This window comes from Engystomops pustulosus, chromosome 5 (genome assembly GCF_040894005.1).
Source record: "Engystomops pustulosus chromosome 5, aEngPut4.maternal, whole genome shotgun sequence".
Taxonomy (NCBI): Eukaryota; Metazoa; Chordata; class Amphibia; order Anura; family Leptodactylidae; genus Engystomops; species Engystomops pustulosus.
In genome coordinates, this window is record NC_092415.1 from 4,234,220 (window position 1) to 4,259,473 (window position 25,254).

Here is a 25,254-nt window from a genome sequence, read left to right on the forward strand (position 1 = left end):
CTGTGGCAAGCAGTGTAATGGGAGCCCCTGTGGCAAGCAGTGTAATGGGAGCCCCTGTGGCAAGCAGTGTAATGGGAGCCCCTGTGGCAAGCAGTGTAATGGGAGCCCCTGTGGCAAGCAGTGTAATGGGATATATTCAATTGTGCAATAATCAATATCCCCCTGATCCTATTATACACAATATACAATTCTACGGAAGCCTAAGTGGTACAATCTTTACTAGTACATTTTTTAGATGTAGTAACTACACACAGGACAGGAATTAGATTGATGAGGTTTATTACATCCGGTGGAAGGTGCTGATCCGTTATTCTGTGATACATTGAGTTGTATTGTGTTACATTGTGATACATTGTTGTGATTGGTTCCTCTGTGACACGTGTCTATGGCGGACATCTCTTCTCATTGGCCGCCTGCGCTTCCATCATGATGTCCTCCATGGCTCTGTTCATGATGCTGAGGATCTTCTGCTGGAGGTCATACAATGGTCCAGTGTGTAGACAGGGGGGTTTGGGGTACAGTATGAAGGGGGGACAGGGTGTGCTCTCATCTTGTGAGGGTCGGAGGTCATGGGGGGGGAGGAGAGTGTTATTACTCCAGGTCAGGAGGTCATTGATGGTTGTGTTCCTGATGGGACGTGGTGAAGCTGCGGCTGTACTTGTACTTTGTGTTGTATTTGATGTAGTTATAGAATTGGTTTGACTTATTCTTGCACTTTTCGTTAGCTTGGGTTTAGTTGTAGTGTTACGTTTCCTGGTATGTGTAGTTGTGCGTCTTGTAGAACGGGGCTTAGTTTTAGATGTTTTTGTTGCTGCGGTGAGCTGAGCTGTGGTGTCGTGTGTTGCTGCGCCTGTGTGACGGTGTGTAGCTGTAAATATCATCTTACTTATTCTTTTTGTATTGCCTTTAGTTAGCACTTTATATGTAGTTAAGGTTGTTGATGGACTCGTCGTCGTTGTAGTTTTACGAGTAGTTGTACTTGTTGATGGATTGCTAGTAGTGTTAGGATTATGTGTAGTAGTGATTAATGAAGCTGTTGTACTTGCTGATATACTGGTTGTAGTTGTAGGGTTATGTGTAGTTGTACTTGTTGATGGATGAGGTGTAGTTGTAGGGTTACGTGTAGTTGTACTTGTTGGTGGATTGCTAGTAGTGTTAGGATTATGTGTAGTAGTGATTAATGAAGCTGTTGTACTTGCTGATATACTGGTTGTAGTTGTAGGGTTATGTGTAGTTGTACTTGTTGATGGATGAGGTGTAGTTGTAGGGTTACGTGTAGTTGTACTTGTTGGTGGATGAGGTGTAGTTGTAGCACTATGGGTAGATGTACTTATTGATGCACGGGGTGTAGTTGTAGGATTATTTGTAGGTGTTATTGTAGGTGGACTTGTTGTATGTGTAGGGTTATGTGTAGTTGTATTTGTTGGTGGATGGGGTGAAGTTGTAGGATTATGTGTAGTTGTACTCATTGTTGGATGGGGTGAAGTTGTAGGATTATGTGTAGTGGTACTCGTTGTTGGATGGGGTGAAGTTGTAGGATTATGTGTAGTTGTATTTGTTGGTGGATGAGGTGTAGTTGTAGGATTATGTGTAGTGGTACTCGTTGTTGGATGGGGTGTAGTTGTAGGATTATGTGTAGTGGTACTCGTTGTTGGATGGGGTGTAGTTGTAGGATTATGTGTAGTGGTACTCGTTGTTGGATGGGGTGTAGTTGTAGGATTATGTGTAGTGGTACTCGTTGTTGGATGGGGTGTAGTTGTAGGGTTATGTGTAGTTGTACTCGTTGTTGGATGGGGTGTAGTTGTAGGGTTATGTGTAGTTGTACTCGTTGTTGGATGAGGTGTAGTTGTAGGATTATGTGTAGTGGTACTCGTTGTTGGATGGGGTGTAGTTGTAGGGTGATGTGTAGTTGTATTTGTTGGTGGATGGGGTGTAGTTGTAGGGTGATGTGTAGATGTATTTGTTGGTGGACTTGGTGTAGTTGCAGCTGTACTGTTGTATTGTGTAACCTGCTTGTTTGCAGTGATGGCTTCCATTACACCAGGTGTAGCTACTCTGTTAGTAGTATACTCGCTGGTCTTGGTGCGTGGTGTCGTAGTAGTTGTGTTGAGTGTCGTCATGATTTCCATTGTCCTCAGTTCACCATCTGATGTTGTACCGGACCCTCTGCTGGTGGGCGGCTGTGAGTCCTTGTGGTCGCTGAGTCGCAGGTTCTGTTTGAGGTGTTGGTGGTCATCACCGTCCCAGGTGTCACTGGGTGATTTGCTGGTGGTTTGGGAATCTTTCAGCAGCTCCTTTAACAGTTCTACTGGGTCGAACCTCGTCTCATTGGGTGATGGACCTGCAGCCGGATCTACATTGGGTGACAACTTTTTAAGGCTCGAGACAATTAACTTCTCAACCAATTTCTTACACCGAGGATCTGGTTTCTCCTGGAGATGATCGGGAGATGCGCCCTGCGGGGTGGTTGTCGGGTTCACACTGTGTGTAGCCTCTAAGTATAAGAAACAATCGGTCACAGTCACCGCCGTACGGGGCAAATACACAGAATAATATAATCTGCTCTTCATCACTCGGGGTGCAGCACTGGGTGGAGCGGCCCATGCCCTGCTGTCTGTGGTGCGGAGGGTGAGCTCCATTATAATGTGGGTAGTACTGTATGAGGCAAACGTGAGGTGCCACCAGCGTCCACAGGACCGGGGCCACGTCTAGTCCCATCTACATAGACAATTCTCATCACATAATGAAAAAAGCTGCAGTATGTTACAATGTACCAGTGCAGAAGCTTCACAATAGCAAACGGATACATTGTAACAAGTCCAGGGGTTGGAGCTGGACTATGGAAAGCAACTAAATGCTGGAGAGGATTGTTTTTTTAATGTTTTATTTTTCCTAAAGCAAACTACAAAAACATAGAATATCAATACTATCCATCTCACACATCATCAAAAGACATTACTATAAAATGACATATTCCCATACTCCATCCCCTCATGTCTCACCCATCCCCTCATGTATCACCCATCCCCTCATGTGTCACCCATCCCCTCATGTGTCACCCATCCCCTCATGTGTCACCCATCCCCTCATGTCTCACCCATCCCCTCATGTGTCACCCATCCCCTCATGTGTCACCCATCCCCTCATGTGTCACCCATCCCCTCATGTCTCACCCATCCCCTCATGTGTCACCAATCCCCTCATGTCTCACCCATCCCCTCATGTGTCACCCATCCCCTCATGTGTCACCCATCCCCTCATGTGTCACCCATCCCCTCATGTCTCACCCATCCCCTCATGTGTCACCCATCCCCTCATGTCTCACCCATCCCCTCATGTGTCACCCATCCCCTCATGTGTCACCCATCCCCTCATGTCTCACCCATCCCCTCATGTGTCACCAATCCCCTCATGTCTCACCCATCCCCTCATGTGTCACCCATCCCCTCATGTGTCACCCATCCCCTCATGTGTCACCCATCCCCTCATGTCTCACCCATCCCCTCATGTGTCACCCATCCCCTCATGTGTCACCCATCCCCTCATGTGTCACCCATCCCCTCATGTGTCACCCATCCCCTCATGTGTCACCCATCCCCTCATGTGTCACCCATCCCCTCATGTGTCACCCATCCCCTCATGTGTCAGCCATCCCCTCATGTGTCACCCATCCCCTCATGTCTCACCCATCCCCTCATGTGTCACCCATCCCCTCATGTCTCACCCATCCCCTCATGTGTCACCCATCCCCTCATGTGTCACCCATCCCCTCATGTGTCACCCATCCCCTCATGTCTCACCCATCCCCTCATGTCTCACCCATCCCCTCATGTGTCTCCCATCCCCTCATGTGTCACCCATCCCCTCATGTCTCACCCATCCCCTCATGTGTCACCCATCCCCTCATGTCTCACCCATCCCCTCATGTCTCACCCATCTCCTCATGTGTCACCCATCCCCTCATGTGTCACCCATCTCCTCATGTGTCACCCATCCCCTCATGTCTCACCCATCCCCTCATGTGTCACCCATCCCCTCATGTATCACCCATCCCCTCATGTGTCAGCCATCCCCTCATGTGTCACCCATCCCCTCATGTCTCACCCATCCCCTCATGTGTCACCCATCCCCTCATGTCTCACCCATCTCCTCATGTGTCACCCATCCCCTCATGTCTCACCCATCCCCTCATGTGTCACCCATCCCCTCATGTGTCACCCATCCCCTCATGTCTCACCCATCCCCTCATGTCTCACCCATCCCCTCATGTCTCACCCATCCCCTCATGTCTCACCCATCCCCTCATGTCTCATCCATCCCCTCATGTCTCACCCATCCCCCAGTTATGGGGGATCTGCTCCCAGGGGTCCCGTGTATCAAGGATGTTGTAATGCACTTCAGAACCCATGTAACAGGGATGTTTCCAGGGTGTCACGTTTATCATGGATGTTATTATGTATCCCGGGGGTCGCATGTTTCATGGATGTTATTATGTATCCCGGGGGTCGCATGTTTCATGGATGTTGTTATGTATCCTGGGGGGTCGCATGTTTCATGGATGTTATTATGTATCCCGGGGGTCGCCTGTTTCATGGATGTTATTATGTATCCTGGGGGTCGCATGTTTCATGGATGTTATTATGTATCCCGGGGGTCACGTGTTTCATGGATGTTATTATGTATCCCGGGGGTCGCATGTTTCATGGATGTTATTATGTATCCCGGGGGTCGCCTGTTTCATGGATGTTATTATGTATCCTGGGGGTCGCATGTTTCATGGATGTTATTATGTATCCCGGGGGTCGCATGTTTCATGGATGTTATTATGTATCCCGGGGGTCGCATGTTTCATGGATGTTATTATGTATCCCGGGGGTCGCCTGTTTCATGGATGTTATTATGTATCCCGGGGGTCGCCTGTTTCATGGATGTTATTATGTATCCCGGGGGGTCGCATGTTTCATGGATGTTATTATGTATCCTGGGGGGTCGCATGTTTCATGGATGTTATTATGTATCCCGGGGGTCGCATGTTTCATGGATGTTATTATGTATCCCGGGGGTCACGTGTATCATGGATGTTATTATGTATCCCGGGGGTCGCATGTTTCATGGATGTTATTATGTATCCCGGGGGTCGCATGTTTCATGGATGTTATTATGTATCCCGGGGGTCGCATGTTTCATGGATGTTATTATGTATCCCGGGGGTCGCATGTTTCATGGATGTTATTATGTATCCTGAGGGTCGCATGTTTCATGGATGTTATTATGTATCCCGGGGGTCGCATGTTTCATGGATGTTATTATGTATCCTGAGGGTCGCATGTTTCATGGATGTTATTATGTATCCTGAGGGTCGCATGTTTCATGGATGTTATTATGTATCCCGGGGGTCACGTGTGTCATGGATGTTATTATGTATCCCGGGGGTCGCCTGTTTCATGGATGTTATTATGTATCCCGGGGGTCGCATGTTTCATGGATGTTATTATGTATCCCGGGGGTCGCATGTTTCATGGATGTTATTATGTATCCTGAGGGTCGCATGTTTCATGGATGTTATTATGTATCCCGGGGGTCGCATGTTTCATGGATGTTATTATGTATCCCGGGGGTCGCATGTTTCATGGATGTTATTATGTATCCCGGGGGTCGCCTGTTTCATGGATGTTATTATGTATCCTGGGGGTCGCATGTTTCATGGATGTTATTATGTATCCCGGGGGTCGCATGTTTCATGGATGTTATTATGTATCCTGAGGGTCGCATGTTTCATGGATGTTATTATGTATCCCGGGGGTCGCATGTTTCATGGATGTTATTATGTATCCCGGGGGTCGCATGTTTCATGGATGTTATTATGTATCCCGGGGGTCGCCTGTTTCATGGATGTTATTATGTATCCTGGGGGTCGCATGTTTCATGGATGTTATTATGTATCCCGGGGGTCACATGTATCATGGATGTTATTATGTATCCTGAGGGTCGCATGTTTCATGGATGTTATTATGTATCCCGGGGGTCGCATGTTTCATGGATGTTATTATGTATCCCGGGGGTCGCATGTGTCATGGATGTTATTATGTATCCCGGGGGTCGCATGTGTCATGGATGTTATTATGTATCCCGGGGGTCGCATGTTTCATGGATGTTATTATGTATCCCGGGGGTCGCATGTTTCATGGATGTTATTATGTATCCCGGGGGTCGCATGTTTCATGGATGTTATTATGTATCCCAGGGGTCACGTGTATCATGGATGTTATTATGTATCCCGGGGGTCGCATGTTTCATGGATGTTATTATGTATCCTGGGGGTCGCATGTTTCATGGATGTTATTATGTATCCCGGGGGTCGCATGTTTCATGGATGTTATTATGTATCCCGGGGGTCGCATGTTTCATGGATGTTATTATGTATCCCGGGGGTCGCATGTTTCATGGATGTTATTATGTATCCTGAGGGTCGCATGTTTCATGGATGTTATTATGTATCCCGGGGGTCGCATGTTTCATGGATGTTATTATGTATCCCGGGGGTCGCATGTTTCATGGATGTTATTATGTATCCCGGGGGTCGCATGTTTCATGGATGTTATTATGTATCCCGGGGGTCGCCTGTTTCATGGATGTTATTATGTATCCTGGGGGTCGCATGTTTCATGGATGTTATTATGTATCCTGGGGGTCGCATGTTTCATGGATGTTATTATGTATCCCAGGGGTCGCATGTTTCATGGATGTTATTATGTATCCCGGGGGTCGCATGTTTCATGGATGGTATTATATATCCCGGGGGTCGCCTGTTTCATGGATGTTATTATGTATCCCAGGGGTCACGTGTATCATGGATGTTATTATGTATCCCGGGGGTCGCATGTTTCATGGATGTTATTATGTATCCCGGGGGTCGCATGTTTCATGGATGTTATTATGTATCCCGGGGGTCGCATGTTTCATGGATGTTATTATGTATCCTGAGGGTCGCATGTTTCATGGATGTTATTATGTATCCCGGGGGTCGCATGTTTCATGGATGTTATTATGTATCCCGGGGGTCGCATGTTTCATGGATGTTATTATGTATCCCGGGGGTCGCATGTTTCATGGATGTTATTATGTATCCCGGGGGTCGCCTGTTTCATGGATGTTATTATGTATCCTGGGGGTCGCATGTTTCATGGATGTTATTATGTATCCCAGGGGTCGCATGTTTCATGGATGTTATTATGTATCCCGGGGGTCGCATGTTTCATGGATGGTATTATATATCCCGGGGGTCGCCTGTTTCATGGATGTTATTATGTATCCCAGGGGTCACGTGTATCATGGATGTTATTATGTATCCCGGGGGTCGCATGTTTCATGGATGTTATTATGTATCCCGGGGGTCGCATGTTTCATGGATGTTATTATGTATCCTGGGGGTCGCATGTTTCATGGATGTTATTATGTATCCCGGGGGTCGCATGTTTCATGGATGTTATTATGTATCCCGGGGGTCGCATGTTTCATGGATGTTATTATGTATCCCGGGGGTCACGTGTTTCATGGATGTTATTATGTATCCCGGGGGTCGCATGTTTCATGGATGTTATTATGTATCCCGGGGGTCGCATGTTTCATGGATGTTATTATGTATCCTGGGGGGTCGCATGTTTCATGGATGTTATTATGTATCCCGGGGGTCGCATGTTTCATGGTTATTATTATGTATCCCGGGGGTGGCATGTTTCATGGATGTTATTATGTATCCCGGGGGTCACGTGTATCATGGATGTTATTATGTATCCTGGGGGGTCGCATGTGTCATGGTTGTTATTATGTATCCCGGGGGTCGCATGTTTCATGGATGTTATTATGTATCCCGGGGGTCGCATGTTTCATGGATGTTATTATGTATCCCGGGGGTCGCATGTTTCATGGATGTTATTATGTATCCCGGGGGTCACATGTTTCATGGATGTTATTATGTATCCCGGGGGTCGCATGTTTCATGGATGTTATTATGTATCCCGGGGGTCGCCTGTGTCATGGATGTTATTATGTATCCCGGGGGTCGCCTGTGTCATGGATGTTATTATGTATCCCGGGGGTCGCATGTTTCATGGATGTTATTATGTATCCCGGGGGTCACGTGTATCATGGTTGTTATTATGTATCCCGGGGGTCGCATGTTTCATGGATGTTATTATGTATCCCGGGGGTCGCATGTTTCATGGATGTTATTATGTATCCCGGGGGTCGCATGTTTCATGGATGTTATTATGTATCCCGGGGGTCACGTGTTTCATGGATGTTATTATGTATCCCGGGGGTCGCCTGTTTCAGGGATGTTATTATGTATCCTGGGGGGTCGCATGTTTCATGGATGTTATTATGTATCCCGGGGGTCACGTGTTTCATGGATGTTATTATGTATCCCGGGGGTCGCATGTTTCATGGATGTTATTATGTATCCTGGGGGGTCGCATGTTTCATGGATGTTATTATGTATCCCGGGGGTCGCATGTTTCATGGATGTTATTATGTATCCCGGGGGGTCGCATGTTTCATGGATGTTATTATGTATCCCGGGGGTCGCCTGTTTCAGGGATGTTATTATGTATCCCGGGGGTCGCATGTTTCATGGATGTTATTATGTATCCCGGGGGTCGCATGTTTCATGGATGTTATTATGTATCCCGGGGGTCACGTGTTTCATGGATGTTATTATGTATCCCGGGGGTCGCCTGTTTCATGGATGTTATTATGTATCCTGGGGGGTCGCATGTTTCATGGATGTTATTATGTATCCCGGGGGTCGCATGTTTCATGGATGTTATTATGTATCCCGGGGGTCGCCTGTTTCAGGGATGTTATTATGTATCCCGGGGGTCGCATGTTTCATGGATGTTATTATGTATCCCGGGGGTCACGTGTTTCATGGATGTTATTATGTATCCCGGGGGTCGCCTGTTTCATGGATGTTATTATGTATCCTGGGGGTCACGTGTTTCATGGATTTTATTATGTATCCTGGGGGGTCGCATGTTTCATGGATGTTATTATGTATCCCGGGGGTCACGTGTTTCATGGATGTTATTATGTATCCCGGGGGTCGCCTGTTTCATGGATGTTATTATGTATCCTGGGGGGTCGCATGTTTCATGGATGTTATTATGTATCCCGGGGGGTTGCATGTTTCATGGATGTTATTATGTATCCCGGGGGTCGCATGTTTCATGGATGTTATTATGTATCCCGGGGGTCGCCTGTTTCAGGGATGTTATTATGTATCCTGGGGGTCACGTGTTTCATGGATGTTATTATGTATCCCGGGGGTCGCCTGTTTCAGGGATGTTATTATGTATCCTGGGGGTCACGTGTTTCATGGATGTTATTATGTATCCTGAGGGTCGCATGTTTCATGGATGTTATTATGTATCCCGGGGGTCGCATGTTTCATGGATGTTATTATGTATCCCGGGGGTCGCATGTGTCATGGTTGTTATTATGTATCCCGGGGGTCGCATGTTTCATGGATGTTATTATGTATCCCGGGGGTCGCATGTTTCATGGATGTTATTATGTATCCCGGGGGTCACATGTTTCATGGATGTTATTATGTATCCCGGGGGTCGCATGTTTCATGGATGTTATTATGTATCCCGGGGGTCGCCTGTGTCATGGATGTTATTATGTATCCCGGGGGTCGCCTGTGTCATGGATGTTATTATGTATCCCGGGGGTCGCATGTTTCATGGATGTTATTATGTATCCCGGGGGTCACGTGTATCATGGTTGTTATTATGTATCCCGGGGGTCGCATGTTTCATGGATGTTATTATGTATCCCGGGGGTCGCATGTTTCATGGATGTTATTATGTATCCCGGGGGTCGCATGTTTCATGGATGTTATTATGTATCCCGGGGGTCGCATGTTTCATGGATGTTATTATGTATCCCGGGGGTCGCATGTTTCATGGATGTTATTATGTATCCCGGGGGTCGCATGTTTCATGGATGTTATTATGTATCCCGGGGGTCACATGTTTCATGGATGTTATTATGTATCCTGGGGGTCGCATGTGTCATGGATGTTATTATGTATCCCGGGGGTCACGTGTTTCATGGATGTTATTATGTATCCCGGGGGTCACATGTTTCATGGATGTTATTATGTATCCTGGGGGTCGCATGTTTCATGGATGTTATTATGTATCCCGGGGGTCACGTGTTTCATGGATGTTATTATGTATCCCGGGGGGTCGCATGTTTCATGGATGTTATTATGTATCCCGGGGGTCGCCTGTTTCATGGATGTTATTATGTATCCCGGGGGTCGCCTGTTTCATGGATGTTATTATGTATCCCGGGGGGTCGCATGTTTCATGGATGTTATTATGTATCCCGGGGGTCGCATGTTTCATGGATGTTATTATGTATCCCGGGGGTCGCCTGTTTCAGGGATGTTATTATGTATCCTGGGGGTCACGTGTTTCATGGATGTTATTATGTATCCCGGGGGTCGCATGTGTCATGGATGTTATTATGTATCCCGGGGGTCGCATGTTTCATGGATGTTATTATGTATCCCGGGGGTCGCATGTTTCATGGATGTTATTATGTATCCCGGGGGTCACGTGTTTCATGGATGTTATTATGTATCCCGGGGGTCGCCTGTTTCATGGATGTTATTATGTATGCTGGGGGGTCGCATGTTTCATGGATGTTATTATGTATCCTGGGGGGTCGCATGTATCATGGATGTTATTATGTATCCCGGGGGTCGCATGTTTCATGGATGTTATTATGTATCCTGGGGGTCGCGTGTTTCATGGATGTTATTATGTATCCCGGGGGTCGCCTGTTTCATGGATGTTATTATGTATCCTGGGGGTCGCGTGTTTCATGGATGTTATTATGTATCCCAGGGGTCACATGTATCATGGATGTTATTATGTATCCCGGGGGTCGCCTGTTTCATGGATGTTATTATGTATCCTGGGGGTCGCGTGTTTCATGGATGTTATTATGTATCCCAGGGGTCGCCTGTTTCATGGATGTTATTATGTATCCCAGGGGTCGCCTGTTTCATGGATGTTATTATGTATCCCGGGGGTCGCATGTTTCATGGATGTTATTATGTATCCTGGGGGGTCGCATGTTTCATGGATGTTATTATGTATCCCGGGGGTCGCATGTTTCATGGATGTTATTATGTATCCCGGGGGTCGCATGTTTCATGGATGTTATTATGTATCCCGGGGGTCGCATGTTTCATGGATGTTATTATGTATCCCGGGGGTCGCATGTTTCATGGATGTTATTATGTATCCCGGGGGTCGCATGTTTCATGGATGTTATTATGTATCCCGGGGGTCGCATGTTTCATGGATGTTATTATGTATCCTGGGGGTCGCATGTTTCATGGATGTTATTATGTATCCCGGGGGGGTCGCATGTTTCATGGATGTTATTATGTATCCCGGGGGGTCACATGTTTCATGGATGTTATTATGTATCCCGGGGGGGTCGCATGTTTCATGGATGTTATTATGTATCCCGGGGGTCGCCTGTTTCATGGATGTTATTATGTATCCTGGGGGTCGCATGTTTCATGGATGTTATTATGTATCCCGGGGGTGGCATGTTTCATGGATGTTATTATGTATCCCGGGGGTCGCCTGTTTCATGGATGTTATTATGTATCCCGGGGGTCACGTGTGTCATGGATGTTATTATGTATCCCGGGGGTCACGTGTGTCATGGATGTTATTATGTATCCCGGGGGTCGCATGTTTCATGGATGTTATTATGTATCCCGGGGGTCGCATGTTTCATGGATGTTATTATGTATCCCGGGGGGTCGCATGTTTCATGGATGTTATTATGTATCCCGGGGGTCGCATGTTTCATGGATGTTATTATGTATCCCGGGGGTCGCATGTTTCATGGATGTTATTATGTATCCTGGGGGGTCGCATGTATCATGGATGTTATTATGTATCCCGGGGGTCGCATGTTTCATGGATGTTATTATGTATCCCGGGGGTCGCGTGTATCAGGGATGTTATTATGTATCCCGGGGGTCGCATGTTTCATGGTTGTTATTATGTATCCCGGGGGTCGCGTGTATCAGGGATATTGTTATGTATCCCGGGGGTCGCATGTTTCATGGTTGTTATTATGTATCCCGGGGGTCGCATGTTTCATGGTTGTTATTATGTATCCCGGGGGTCGCGTGTATCAGGGATATTGTCATGTATCCCGGGGGTCGCATGTTTCATGGTTGTTATTATGTATCCCGGGGGTCGCATGTTTCATGGTTGTTATTATGTATCCCGGGGGTCGCATGTTTCATGGTTGTTATTATGTATCCCGGGGGTCGCATGTTTCATGGATGTTATTATGTATCCCGGGGGTCGCATGTTTCATGGATGTTATTATGTATCCCGGGGGTCGCGTGTATCAGGGATGTTATTATGTATCCCGGGGGTCGCATGTTTCATGGTTGTTATTATGTATCCCGGGGGTCGCGTGTATCAGGGATATTGTTATGTATCCCGGGGGTTGCGTGTATCTGGGATATTGTCATGTATCCCGGGGGTCGCATGTATGTGGGATGTCACCATGTATCCCGGGGGTCGCGTGTATCGGGGATATTGTCATGTATCCCGGGGGTCGCCTGTTTCATGGTTGCCCCTACTTTCCCCTGTGATAAGTGTCACTCACCGGCTGCAGCCAGGACCAGGAGGAGGTAACTCGCCGGCCCCGGGGTCATGGTGACTGCAGGCTCCGGAGCAGGGACCAGGCTGAGGACTGTGCTGTCAGGGTCGGAGTATCTGGAGCTCACAGAACGCTTCATCCCTATTTAGGAAGTTTTGTCTGTATTAACCCTTTCTTCCCTAGCCCTGGACACGCTTGCCGCTCCGCTGACTCACATTGTGCGGATGATTTGTGGTTCAGTCACCAGTAAAATTTAAGGGGCCCCATGTAACTGCGTGACTGCAGACCTACACACCTGGATCATTACTTCTGAATCCATTTTCAATATCTCTGCTTGCTGTCATTGACTAATTACACTTAGAAGAAGTAGCCCGGTACCTTGTACACAACTAGTCCTGCTTGTTTCTGAGGTGTTGTTACAATTGCATCCAGTCTAGACGATGCTCCGTGAGCTTAACCGCCTGGATTCAGACTGATACATTGTAGCCATAGCTGAGCTTTATCTCAACTGAGGGTCTGTTACAATTGTGTCCAGTGATCTTAACAGCCTTGTAGTAGGTTTGTTATAATTCTATCCAGAATACAATATTCTGTACAACGTAGATTCTACCTTATATAACGTGTCTGCTAAGGGGTCATCCCGGGTTATCCTGGGTTATACTCCATCCTTGATGGTCATAGACACGAACTTGAAGGTTTCCTTGTGTTTTTAAACGTCTTTGAACAATCACCATTTTGTAGATTATGAAGCTTTTTACTGATTTTGTAATAAAAGTTCATTTTTAGTGTTAGGAAATGGGCAGAATGTGACTTTTTGGTGAATTTGATTGGTCTATGAACCCAGCTGTTTAGGTACAGCTGAGGGGTTGTTACAATTATATCCAGTTGAAAGAACACTGTGAGCTATACAGACTGGATTCTGAACTGATACATTGCACCAAACCATCTCACAAACGTTCAGCACAGAAAAATGAGGACAGTTATGAGAGGAACAACTGGCACATAAGGAGAAGGGTCTGGAGGGGCCATGGGGTCTGTGATCTTTAGTGCATGACCCCCCCCCCCCCCCCTTGTATCTTTACTGAATTATCTGACATATTCCTTCATCTTGCCTGTAGTGCAGCGATCCCTGGGCTGTGGTAAAGGGGTCTTGATGCTGCTGGGGGTCTCAGATCACAGAGTCTTCCCCTAACCTCGTGCTGCTCCTCATAGATCTGAGATTTTGTAACAATGTTGTTCTCTCATGAATCCTCTTTGTGGAAACAGCAGCAGCTTAGTCTCGCTCACGTATTGAGGGTTTGTTACAATGTATCAGTGCGGTATCAATGATTGCTGTATACAGGGCCAGTTCTCCATCCTGGGATCTATAGGACATTTATGTAACTTCTGTGAATCCGCTGTCAATGGCTGAGATTGGACCATCCCTTTAAGCTGCTGTTCTCCTGCACAGGACACATTGGGGGGCTCAGCACAGAAGGGGTTACTGGGACCAGTCCACCCTGAGGCTCACTCTCTATATGAATGATGGGCCCCCAGCCCGTCTCCAGTGCCCATGCCCGGAGAATGTAATCGCATCTCCATCTGATGGCGGCAGGTGACGGTGACCGCGCCGCAGCGACAGGAAGACAATAGGGGAACGTGATAACCAGGAGTAATAAATCTCATAAGACACCAGGCGGCTGCTCTCACAATGCACCAGCAAGGAAGGGGTTAAGAATTATCCTGGGGGACAGAGGGAGTGGAAAAAATGTGATCTGTAATATCCCTGGGGGTCTCACACAGTCAATGGTTAAGTGTCTTCTGGCCTAAATAGCGTTAGCAATGTCCCTTGTGATGCAGGTAAGTGAATGGTGGTCTAGGGTTGTGATAGGTAAAGTCCCTGGTGGTCTAGGGTTGTGATAGGTAAAGTCCCTGGTGGTCTAGGGTTTTCATAGGTAAAGTCCCTGGTGGTCTAGGGTTTTCATAGGTAAAGTCCCTGGTGGTCTTGAGTTGTGATTGCTAACATTCTAATTCAGCTAGGGTGGTGATAGCTAAGGCCGCGGTGATTGGTAACGTCCCTGGTGGTTTCAGACATTAAATGGTCAGGTGCCTTCTGGTCTGCAGTAGGAGACACTAAAGTCCCTGGAGAATTAGGTAAGTGAATGGTTAGATCCCTGAAAGGGGAAGAAAGAGAGAAATCCCAGGGGGGGCAACTAGTGATCCAATGTTTTGTTGGGTGCACATCACTGGTAACCATGATGCAAGGATCCAAATTCATCCAGCAGAACTGAAGAAGCAGCAGCGCTCCAAGAATAAAGACAAAGTGATCCCTGGATTCACAAGTCATTGCGATGTCTTTATCAAGTATATGATGTGTGTGAACAGCGCAGAGATATAAACCCATTCGCTGCCCCTCATGATGTCACAGAGTTAGAAAACATTGGGGGTCATTTACTAAGGGTCCGCACACAGCATTTCCGTCGTGTTTCCAGACTATTTCCGATCTGCGCCGTATTTAACAGGGGATTGTGGCCATCGGACAATCCAACTGATTCGGACTAAGTGCTGGATTTAAAATTCTATTTGTGTCGCAAGACAATGCACTTACATGCCCCAGGAAGAAGAAGGTGAACTCCGGGGACCTGAGCGGGGAAGCGACACATGCAGGATATCGGGTGCAGGATCTTAGTGACTCCCCGCACAGCACATTATACATGGACAATGCACTTACATGCACCAGGAAGAAGAAGGTGAACTCCGGGGACCTGATCGGGGAAGCGACACATGCAGGATATCGGGGGCAGGATCTTAGTGACTCCCCGCACAGCGCATTATACACAGACAATGCACTTACATGCACCAGGAAGAAGAAGGTGAACTCCGGGGACCTGAGCAGGGAAGTGACACATGCAGGATATCGGGCGCAGGATCTTAGTGACTCCCCGCACAGCGCATTATACACAGACAATGCACTTACATGCCCCAGGAAGAAGAAGGTGAACTCCGGGGACCTGATCGGGGAAGCGACACATGCAGGATATCGGGTGCAGGATCTTAGTGACTCCCCGCACAGCGCATTATACACAGACAATGCACTTACATGCCCCAGGAAGAAGAAGGTGAACTCCGGGGACCTGAGCGGGGAAGCGACACATGCAGGATATCAGGTGCATGATCTTAGTGACTCCCCACACAGCGCATTATACACGGACAATGCACTTACATGCCCCAGGAAGAAGAAGCAGAACTCCAGGGACCTGAGTGGGGAAGCGACACATGCAGGATATCGGGGGCAGGATCTTAGTGACTCCCCGCACAGCGCATTATACACGGACAATGCACTTACATGCACCAGGAAGAAGAAGGTGAACTCCGGGGACCTGAGCGGGGAAGCGACACATGCAGGATATCGGGTGCACGATCTTAGTGACTCCCTGCACAGCGCATTATACACGGACAATGCACTTACATGCACCAGGAAGAAGAAGGAGAACTCCGGGGACCTGAGCGGGGAAGCGACACATACAGGATATCGGGTGCAGGATCTTAGTGACTCCCTGCACAGCGCATTATACACGGACAATGCACTTACATGCACCAGGAAGAAGAAGGTGAACACCGGGGACCTGAGCGGGGAAGCGACACATGCAGGATATCGGGTGCAGGATCTTAGTGACTCCCCGCACAGCGCATTATACACGGACAATGCACTTACATGCACCAGGAAGAAGAGGGTGAGCTCCTGGGACTTGAACGGGGAAGGGACACATGCAGGATATCGGGTGCAGGATCTTAGTGACTCCCTGCACAGCGCACTATACACGGACAATGCACTTACATGCACCAGGAAGAAGAAGGTGAACTCCGGGGACCTGAGCGCGGAAGTGACACATACAGGATATCGGGTGCAGGATCTTAGTGACTCCCCGCACAGCGCATTATACACAGACAATGCACTTACATGCACCAGGAAGAAGAAGGTGAACTCCGGGGACCTGAGCGGGGAAGTGACACATGCAGGATATCGGGCGCAGGATCTTAGTGACTCCCCGCACAGCGCATTATACACAGACAATGCACTTACATGCACCAGGAAGAAGAAGGTGAACTCCGGGGGCCTGAGCGGGGAAGCGACACATGCAGGATATCGGGCGCAGGATCTTAGTGAATCGCGCCGGACTTCATCTTCGTTGGACAACGGACCTCGGAGATTGCGAGAGGACCGGGTAAGTAAATGTGCCCTATTGTGTAAAATACCATAAAATACTAATTTATTACAGATCTAATGGAGTCCAAATCACTGGAGCAAAGTGATGGAGACAGAAATGTGATAATGAAAAAGAATTGTAGACAGAAATCACAATTAATATAAACAACAACGTTCCAAATATTCTACTGTCTGCGCCCTGATTGTCTAAGAGTGGGGAGACGCGCAGGCGTAGAGCACTCGCCTTGGTATTCCTGTGCGCATGTCATAAGTATCAGCTGCAGTATATATATACTACTATATATGTAGTTTGTAGCTGTAATAGATACAACGTGGTCAGTTTCTTTACTGTTAATTGGACATTTACAGACGGAAGGTCCTACACACAACCTCCCGAGGAATCCTTCATCTTAGAGCTTTTTCTTACAACCCTGTAAGTCAAAATTTCACAGATATAGAGTTATAAAAATTATGCTAATCAGTCTGGGGGCCTCTGGTTTATGTCGCTGGAGCACCTGAGAGCCTCTGCTTATCATTACTCTTCCAGTCCCTCCAGGTCCCACCCGTTCACATTTCAGAGAACTGGTGACATCAGGGACCAGGAGGGACTGGACAAGGGAAGGGGAGTGAATAAATTATATGTCAGAGCCTCAAACTCAACTCATTAGCATAATTTTTAGAACTCTATATTGGTGAAATCCCTGTGTACAGGGTTATAATAATGAGAAGAAGGAATCCCCAGGAGCTTGTAAGTAGGATTAGTTTATAATCCGGTTGGAATAATAATCTTACAGTCCTTTAATAGATTCCGGATGGAGCCAGTACAGTGAAATATAGAATTAAGGGAACAACTGCAACATCCTCCCACCGGGGCCTGACCTGGTGTGGGGCCGCTGGACTCCCCCCGGTACCTGAGTCGCTGCCTAGCGCTAGACCGGTCACGGATGTCTTGGTCCAGGTGGACAGGACTCTCCCAGGCCGGGCCAGCGAGGGGATGCAAGAAGAGGGGGAGGCCTGGTGCACTCCGGGTGTATGTGTGAGGTGGTGATGGTGAAAGGGAGGCCTGTGATGTTAGTAGCAACCAGGGATCACATGTGAATACAGGGTTTACAGACATTAAACTCATAGGGGGTCATTTACTAAGGGCCTGAATCGCGTTTTTTTCTATCAGGTTACCCGAATATGACCGTTTTGCGCCGATTTTCCCTGAATTGACCCGAATCCTCCACAGAGAACGCGCCGCGGGATCATTAAAGGACCGGGTAAGTAAATCTGCCCCATAGTCTCTTTATTCCAAGACAGCAATGGTAACAGACTGAGGACGTAGGTCCTTTCTACTAGGTAGCTGGTGGTTGAATGCAGTCTGGATGTAGCTCACACCCCTGGTTCTATGGCTTGGGGCTGGAGAAGGATGTTGGCTGCTTTGGCAGAAGTTTTGTCAGGCTCTGTAGGAAGGCAGAGCTGCAGGACTCATGGAGGGGGAGCCCTCTTTGGGGAGACAGCAGCAGAAGGCCTTGTGCTGTAGATGGTCAGAACTCTGCTGTAGATTTAGAGAACTCTCTGTTGAACTTCAGACTGAACCCAGAGGTGAAAAGTCGTTCATGACCGAGCCAGTACTTTTCAGTGAATAACGGGAGGCAGCTCCCTCCTGAGAGCCAATCTGGTCAGCCGTTTCTATTAGACTATACTAAAGATAAACAAGTTGGGTCCGGCAGGAGGACAGAACATCTACCGTTTATTTGGGTCCCACCTAATGGGACCCTCGCTCTATGTCCAATAAGATCTCCCTGCGCTCGTCAGCTCTGGGCAGGGAGCCGGTCTCTTAGTAAACCCCGCCCCTTAGTGGCTGACTCCACCCCCGGACGGTGACTCCCTCTATTATATTTGATGGGGAGCCGTTCAGGAGCCAGGCGAGACGGCTCTTCTCAGTGAGGGGAGCCTAATGATCCAGCTAACCGAAAAGAGTCGGACTTCCCATCACTAGAACCCAGAGTCTTGCAAGGAACTCCCTGAGATGAGCTACTGCAAGAGCTACTGCTGGGTTTTCAACCAATGGTCATCTTGGAAGACTAGGAAGGATAAACATTGTATATACAATAATCTTTGCATTGCAAACTTTAACTATTTCCTTCAGGGAAACACATCTACAATAACAATATAAATACTAAAGAATAAATAGTGTCATAGAAAGAATCATAAAAAAATTACCCAAACTATAGAACACAGACAGCCGCACTCTACTAGTAGTAAAGAGTTGCATAAGATGTAAAGGTTCATAATGTACCCGACCGGTGACTCATTACAGTCTCTCTCATCTCCCCCTCATATTGTGACCTCTCATCTCCCCCTCATATTGTGGTCTCTCATCTCCCCCTCATATTGTATCCCCTCTCATCTCCCCCTCATATTGTATCCCCTCTCATCTCCCCCTCATATTGTATCCCTTCTCATCTCCTCCTCATATTGTGGCCTCTCATCTCCCCCTCATATTGTGACCTCTCATCTCCCCCTAATATTGTGGCCTCTATTCTCCCCCTCATATTGTGGCCTCTCATCTCCTCCTCATATTGTAATCTCTCTTCTCCCCCTCATATTTTATCACTTCTCATCTCCCTCTCATCTCCCCCTCATATTGTGTCCTCTCATCTCCCCCTCATATTGTGGCCTCCTCTCATCTCCCACTCATATTGTGGCCCCTCTCATCTCCCCCTCATATTGTGGCCTCTCACCTCCCGCTCATATTGTGGCCTCTCATGTCCCCCTCATATTGTGACCTCTCATCTCCTCCTCATATTGTAATCTCTCTTCTCCCCCTCATATTGTATCCCATCTCATCTCCTCCTCATATTGTGGCCTCTCATCTCCTCCTCATATTGTGGCCTCCTCTCATCTCCTTATATTGTGGCACCTCTCATCTCCTTATATTGTGGCACCTCTCATCTCCCCCTCATATTGTTGCCTCCTCTCATCTCCCCCTCATATTGTGGCCTCCTCTCATCTCCCCCTCATATTGTGGCCTCCTCTCATCTCCCCCTCATATTGTGGCCCCTCATCTCCCCCTCATATTGTGGCCTCCTCTCATCTCCCCCTCATATTGTGGTTCCTCATCTCCCCCTCATATTGAAGCCTCCTCTCATCTCCCCCTCATATTGTTTCCTCTCATCTCCCCCTCATATTGTGGCCTCCTCTCATCTCCCCCTCATATTGTATCCCCTCTCATCTGCCCCTCATATTGTATCCCCTCTCATCTCCCCCTCATATTGTATCCCCTCTCATCTCCTCCTCATATTGTGTCCTCTCATCTCCTCCTCATATTGTGCCCTCTCATCTCCTCATATTGTAGCCCCTCTCATCTCCTCCTCATATTGTGGCCTCTCACCTCCCCCTCATATTGTCGCCTCTCATGCCCCCCTCATATTGTGACCTGTCATCTCCTCCTCATATTGTGGTCTCTCTTCTCCCCCTCATATTGTATTCCTTCTCATCTCCTCCTCATATTGTGACCTCTCATCTCCTCCTCATATTGTGACATCTATTCTCCCCCTCATATTGTGGCACTTCTCATCCCCCCCTCATATTGTGTCCTCTTATCTCCCTCTCATATTGTGGCCTCCTCTCATCTTTCCCTCATATTGTGTCCTCTCATCTCCCCCTCATATTGTGGCCTCCTCTCATCTCCCCCTCATATTGTGTCCTCTCATCCCCCCCTCATATTGTGGCCTCTCATCTCCCCCTCATATTGTGGCCTCCTCTCATCTCCCCCTCATATTGTGGCCCCTCTCATCTCCCCCTTATATTGTGTCCTCCCCCCTCATATTGTGGCCTCCTCACATTTCCCCCTTATATTGTGTCCTCTCATCTCCCCCTCATATTGTGGCCCCTCTCATCTTACCCACATATTGTGCCCTACCCCTCATATTGTGGCCTCCTCTCATCTCCCCCTCATATTGTGACCTCTCATCTCTCCCTCATATTGTGGCCCCTCTCATCTTACCCTCATATTGTGCCCTCCCCCTCATATTGTGGCCTCCTCTCATCTCCCCCTCATATTGTGTCCTCTCATTTCCTTCTCATATTGTGGCCTCCTCTCATCTCTCCCTCATATTGTGACCTCTCATCTCCCCCTCATATTGTGGCCTCTCACCTCCCCATCATTTTGTGGCCTCTCATCTCCTCCTCATATTGTGGCCTCCTCTCATCTCCTTCTCATATTGTGGCACTTCTCATCTCCCCCTCATATTGTGTCCTCTTATCTCCTCCTCATATTGTGGCCTCTCATCTCCCCCTCATATTGTGGCCTCCTCTCATTTTTCCCTCATATTGTGTCCTCTCATCTCCCCCTCATATTGTGGCCTACTCTCATCTCCCCCTCATATTGTGGCCTCCTCTCATCTCCCCCTCATATTGTGGCCTCCTCTCATCTCCCCCTCATATTGTGGCCTCCTCTCATCTCCCCCTCATATTGTGGCCTCCTCTCATCTCCCCCTCATATTGTGGCCTCCTCTCATCTCCCCCTCATATTGTGGCCTCTCATCTCCCCCTCATATTGTGGCCTCCTCTCATCTCCCCCTCATATTGTGGCCTCCTCTCATCTCCCCCTCATATTGTGGCCTCCTCTCATCTTTCCCTCATATTGTGTCCTCTCATCTCCCCCTCATATTGTGGCCTCCTCTCATCTCCCCCTCATATTGTGGCCTCCTCTCATCTCCCCCTCATATTGTGGCCCCTCTCATCTCCCCCTCATATTGTGTCCTCCCCCCTCATATTGTGGCCTCCTCACATTTCCCCCTTATATTGTGTCCTCTCATCTCCCCCTCATATTGTGGCCTCCTCTCATCTCCCCCTCATATTGTGGCCTCCTCTCATCTCCCCCTCATATTGTGGCCCCTCTCATCTCCCCCTCATATTGTGTCCTCCCCCCTCATATTGTGGCCTCCTCTCATATCCCCCTCATATTGCCTCCTCTCATCTCCCCCTCATATTGTGGCCCCTCTCATCTTACCCACATATTGTGCCCTACCCCTCATATTGTGGCCTCCTCTCATCTCCCCCTCATATTGTGTCCTCTCATTTCCTCCTCATATTGTGGCCTCCTCTCATCTCTCCATCATACTGTGACCTCTCACCTCCCCCTCATTTTGTGGCCTCTCATCTCCTCCTCATATTGTGGCTCCTCATCTCCCCTCATATTGTGGCCTCCTCTCATCTCCCACTCATATTGTGGCCCCTCTCATCTTCCCCTCATATTGTGCCCTCCCCCTCATATTGTGGCCTCCTCTCAACTCCCCCTCATATTGTGGCCTCCACTCATCTCCCCCTTATATTGTGTCCTCCTCTCACCTCCCCCTCATATTGTGGCCCCTCTCATCTCCCCCCTTATATTATGTCCTCTCATCTCTCCCTCATATTGTGGCCTCCTCTCATCTCCCCCTCATATTGTGGCCTCTCTTCTCCTTCTCATATTGTGTCCTCTCATCTCCCCCTCATATTGTGGCCTCTCATCTTCCCCTCATATTGTATCCCCTCTCATCTCCCCCTTATATTGTGTCCTCTCATCTCCCCCTCATATTGTGGCCTCTCATGTCCCATCATATTGTGGCCCCTCTCATCTCCTCCTCATATTGTGGCCTCTCACCTCCCCCTCATATTGTGGCCTCTCATGTCCCCCTCATATTGTGGCCTCTCATCTCCTACTTATATTGTTACCTCTCATCTCCTCCTCATATTGTGGTCTCTCATCTCCCCCTCATATTGTATCCCCTCTCATCACCCTCTCATATTGTATCCCCTCTCATCTCCCCCTCATATTGTATCTCCTCTCATCTCCTACTCATATTGTGGCCTCTCATCTCCTCATATTGTGGCCCCTCTCATCGCCCCCTCGTATTGTGGCCTCCTCTCATCTCCCCCTCATATTGTGGCCTCCTCTCATCTCCCCCTCATATTGTGGCCTCCTCTCATCTCCCCCTCATATTGTGGCCTCCTCTCATCCCCCCCTCATATTGTGGCCCCTCATCTCCCCCTCATATTGTGGCCTCCTCTCCTCTCCCCCTCATATTTTGGCCTCGCATCTCCCCCTAATATTGTGGCCTCTCGTCTCCTCCTCATATTGTGACCTCTCATCTCCTCCTCATATTGTGAGCTCTCATCTCCCCCTCATATTGTGGCCTCCTCTCATCTCCCCCTCATATTGTGGCCTCCTCTCATCTCCCCCTCATATTGTGGCCTTCTCTCATTTCCCCCTCATATTGTGGCCTCCTCTCATCTCCCCCTCATATTGTGGCCTCCTCTCATCTCCCCCTCATATTGTGTCCTCCTCTCATCTCCCCCTCATATTGTGTCCTCCTCTCATCTCCCCCTCATATTGTGTCCTCCTCTCATCTCCCCCTCATATTGTGTCCTCCTCTCATCTCCCCCTTATATTGTGTCCTCCTCTCATCTCCCCCTCATATTGTGGTCTCTCATCTCTCCCTCATATTGTGGCCTCCTCTCATCTCTCCCTCATATTGTGGCCTCCTCTCATCTCTCCCTCATATTGTGGCCTCCTCTCATCTCTCCCTCATATTGTGGCCTCCTCTCATCTCTCCCTCATATTGTGGCCTCCTCTCATCTCCCCCTCATATTGTGGTCTCTCATCTCTCCCTCATATTGTGGCCTCCTCTCATCTCTCCCTCATATTGTGGCCTCCTCTCATCTCCCCCTCATATTCTGTCCTCCTCTCATCTCCCCCTCATATTGAGGTCTCTCATCTCCCCCTCATATTGTGGCCTCCTCTCATCTCTCCCTCATATTGTGGCCTCTCATCTCCTCCTCATATTGTGGCCCCTCTCATCGCCCCCTCATGTTGTGTCCTCTCATCTCCCCCTCATATTGTGGCCTCTATTCTCCCCCTCATATTGTGGCCTCCTGTCATCTCTCCCTCATATTGTGGCCTCCTTTCATCTCCTCCTCATATTGTGTCCTCTTCTCATCTCTCCCCCATATTGTGGCCTCTCATCTCCTCCTCATATTGTGGCCCCTCTCATCTCCCCCTCATATTGAGGTCTCTCATCTCCCCCTCATATTGTGGCCTCCTCTCATCTCCTCCTCATATTGTGGCTCCTCTCATCTCCCCTCATGTTGTGCCCTCTCATCTCCCCCTCATATTGTGGCCTCCTCTCATCTCTCCCCCATATTGTGGCCTCTCATCTCCTCCTCATATTGTGGCCCCTCTCATCTCCCCCTCATGTTGTGTCCTCTCATCTCCCCCTCATATTGTGGCCTCCTCTCATCTCCCCCTCATATTGTGGCCTCCTCTCATCTCCCCCTCATATTGTGGCCTCCTCTCATCTCCCCCTCATATTGTGGCCTCCTCTCATCTCCCCCTCATATTGTGGCCTCCTCTCATCTCCCCCTCATATTGTGGCCTCCTCTCATCTCCCCCTCATATTGTGGCCTCCTCTCATCTCCCCCTCATATTGTGGCCTCCTCTCATCTCCTCCTCATATCGTGGTGTAAGGTTGTGAAGCAATACATCTGCAGTAGTAACTTTGGTCAGTAGGGGGCACCACTATATTAAACTGCACATAATTGTTCTATTTGTATTACATGTAATTACTGGGGCATTAGACTCCTACAGCGCTGGCAGCCGCCGGGGTCACAGTTTGTATAGTTTATTATTATTAAAAAAACACCAAACAAAATAGCAACACAAGAGCACAAAGTCATCAAATGTATATATAATGTATAAACATGGATTTACCAATATCATCAACCCTCATGGAAAGAATATTCCATCTCACAGGCTCAAAGTCATTTCATTGTTATTGTATGACGAAAAACCACATCATTAAAAACATGTGACTTGATATTCAAAGAAACATCCTGACGTAAAACACGGGGGGAGACGTATTCTCAATAATAAAGTGCGGATGCAATATAAATGCTCTCAGTCATATATAGAAATATATAATATATATATATAATACATGGGAACAAGAGAAGACCCCAGGATAAAGTGGAACCTATGCAAATATTTTGTTACTAACACAATCATTTCAGTACAAAGTCCATGCATCTGATGTATGTTAGAAACAGAAGCATCTAATCCATGGAAATGTCTGATCCCAGGATTTAGATTTTAGTTTTAACGATTTTTATTATGGGAATAATGAATAATGGCAAAAAGGCGCAATATACAAGAGACCCCCACACAGTGATAAGACAATGTATAGGGGCCCAAGATAGACGGAACACATGGCACTTCATAGTAACGATACTTTATATTCCATGCCGTGTACTGGGAAGCAGGAAAATAATTCCAAATGCAGTGAAAATGGTGGAATAACATATTTGCTTCATTTTCTTGTGAGCTT

General features: G+C 48.0%; 1 protein-coding gene across 1 annotated transcript; it reads right to left on the bottom strand.

Annotated features, from left to right (window-relative positions):
* Nucleotides 1–285: 285 nt before the first annotated feature.
* On the bottom strand, nt 286–12,794 carry LOC140133926 (uncharacterized). Its single transcript, XM_072154615.1, has 2 exons — nt 12,721–12,794; nt 286–2,494 (listed from the first exon to the last, which is right to left on the bottom strand). The coding sequence occupies exons 1-2, from the start codon at nt 12,767–12,769 to the stop codon at nt 384–386; spliced, it is 2,160 nt and encodes a 719-aa protein (XP_072010716.1). The 5' UTR covers nt 12,770–12,794; the 3' UTR covers nt 286–383.
* Between the last annotated feature and the right edge of the window lie 12,460 nt (nt 12,795–25,254).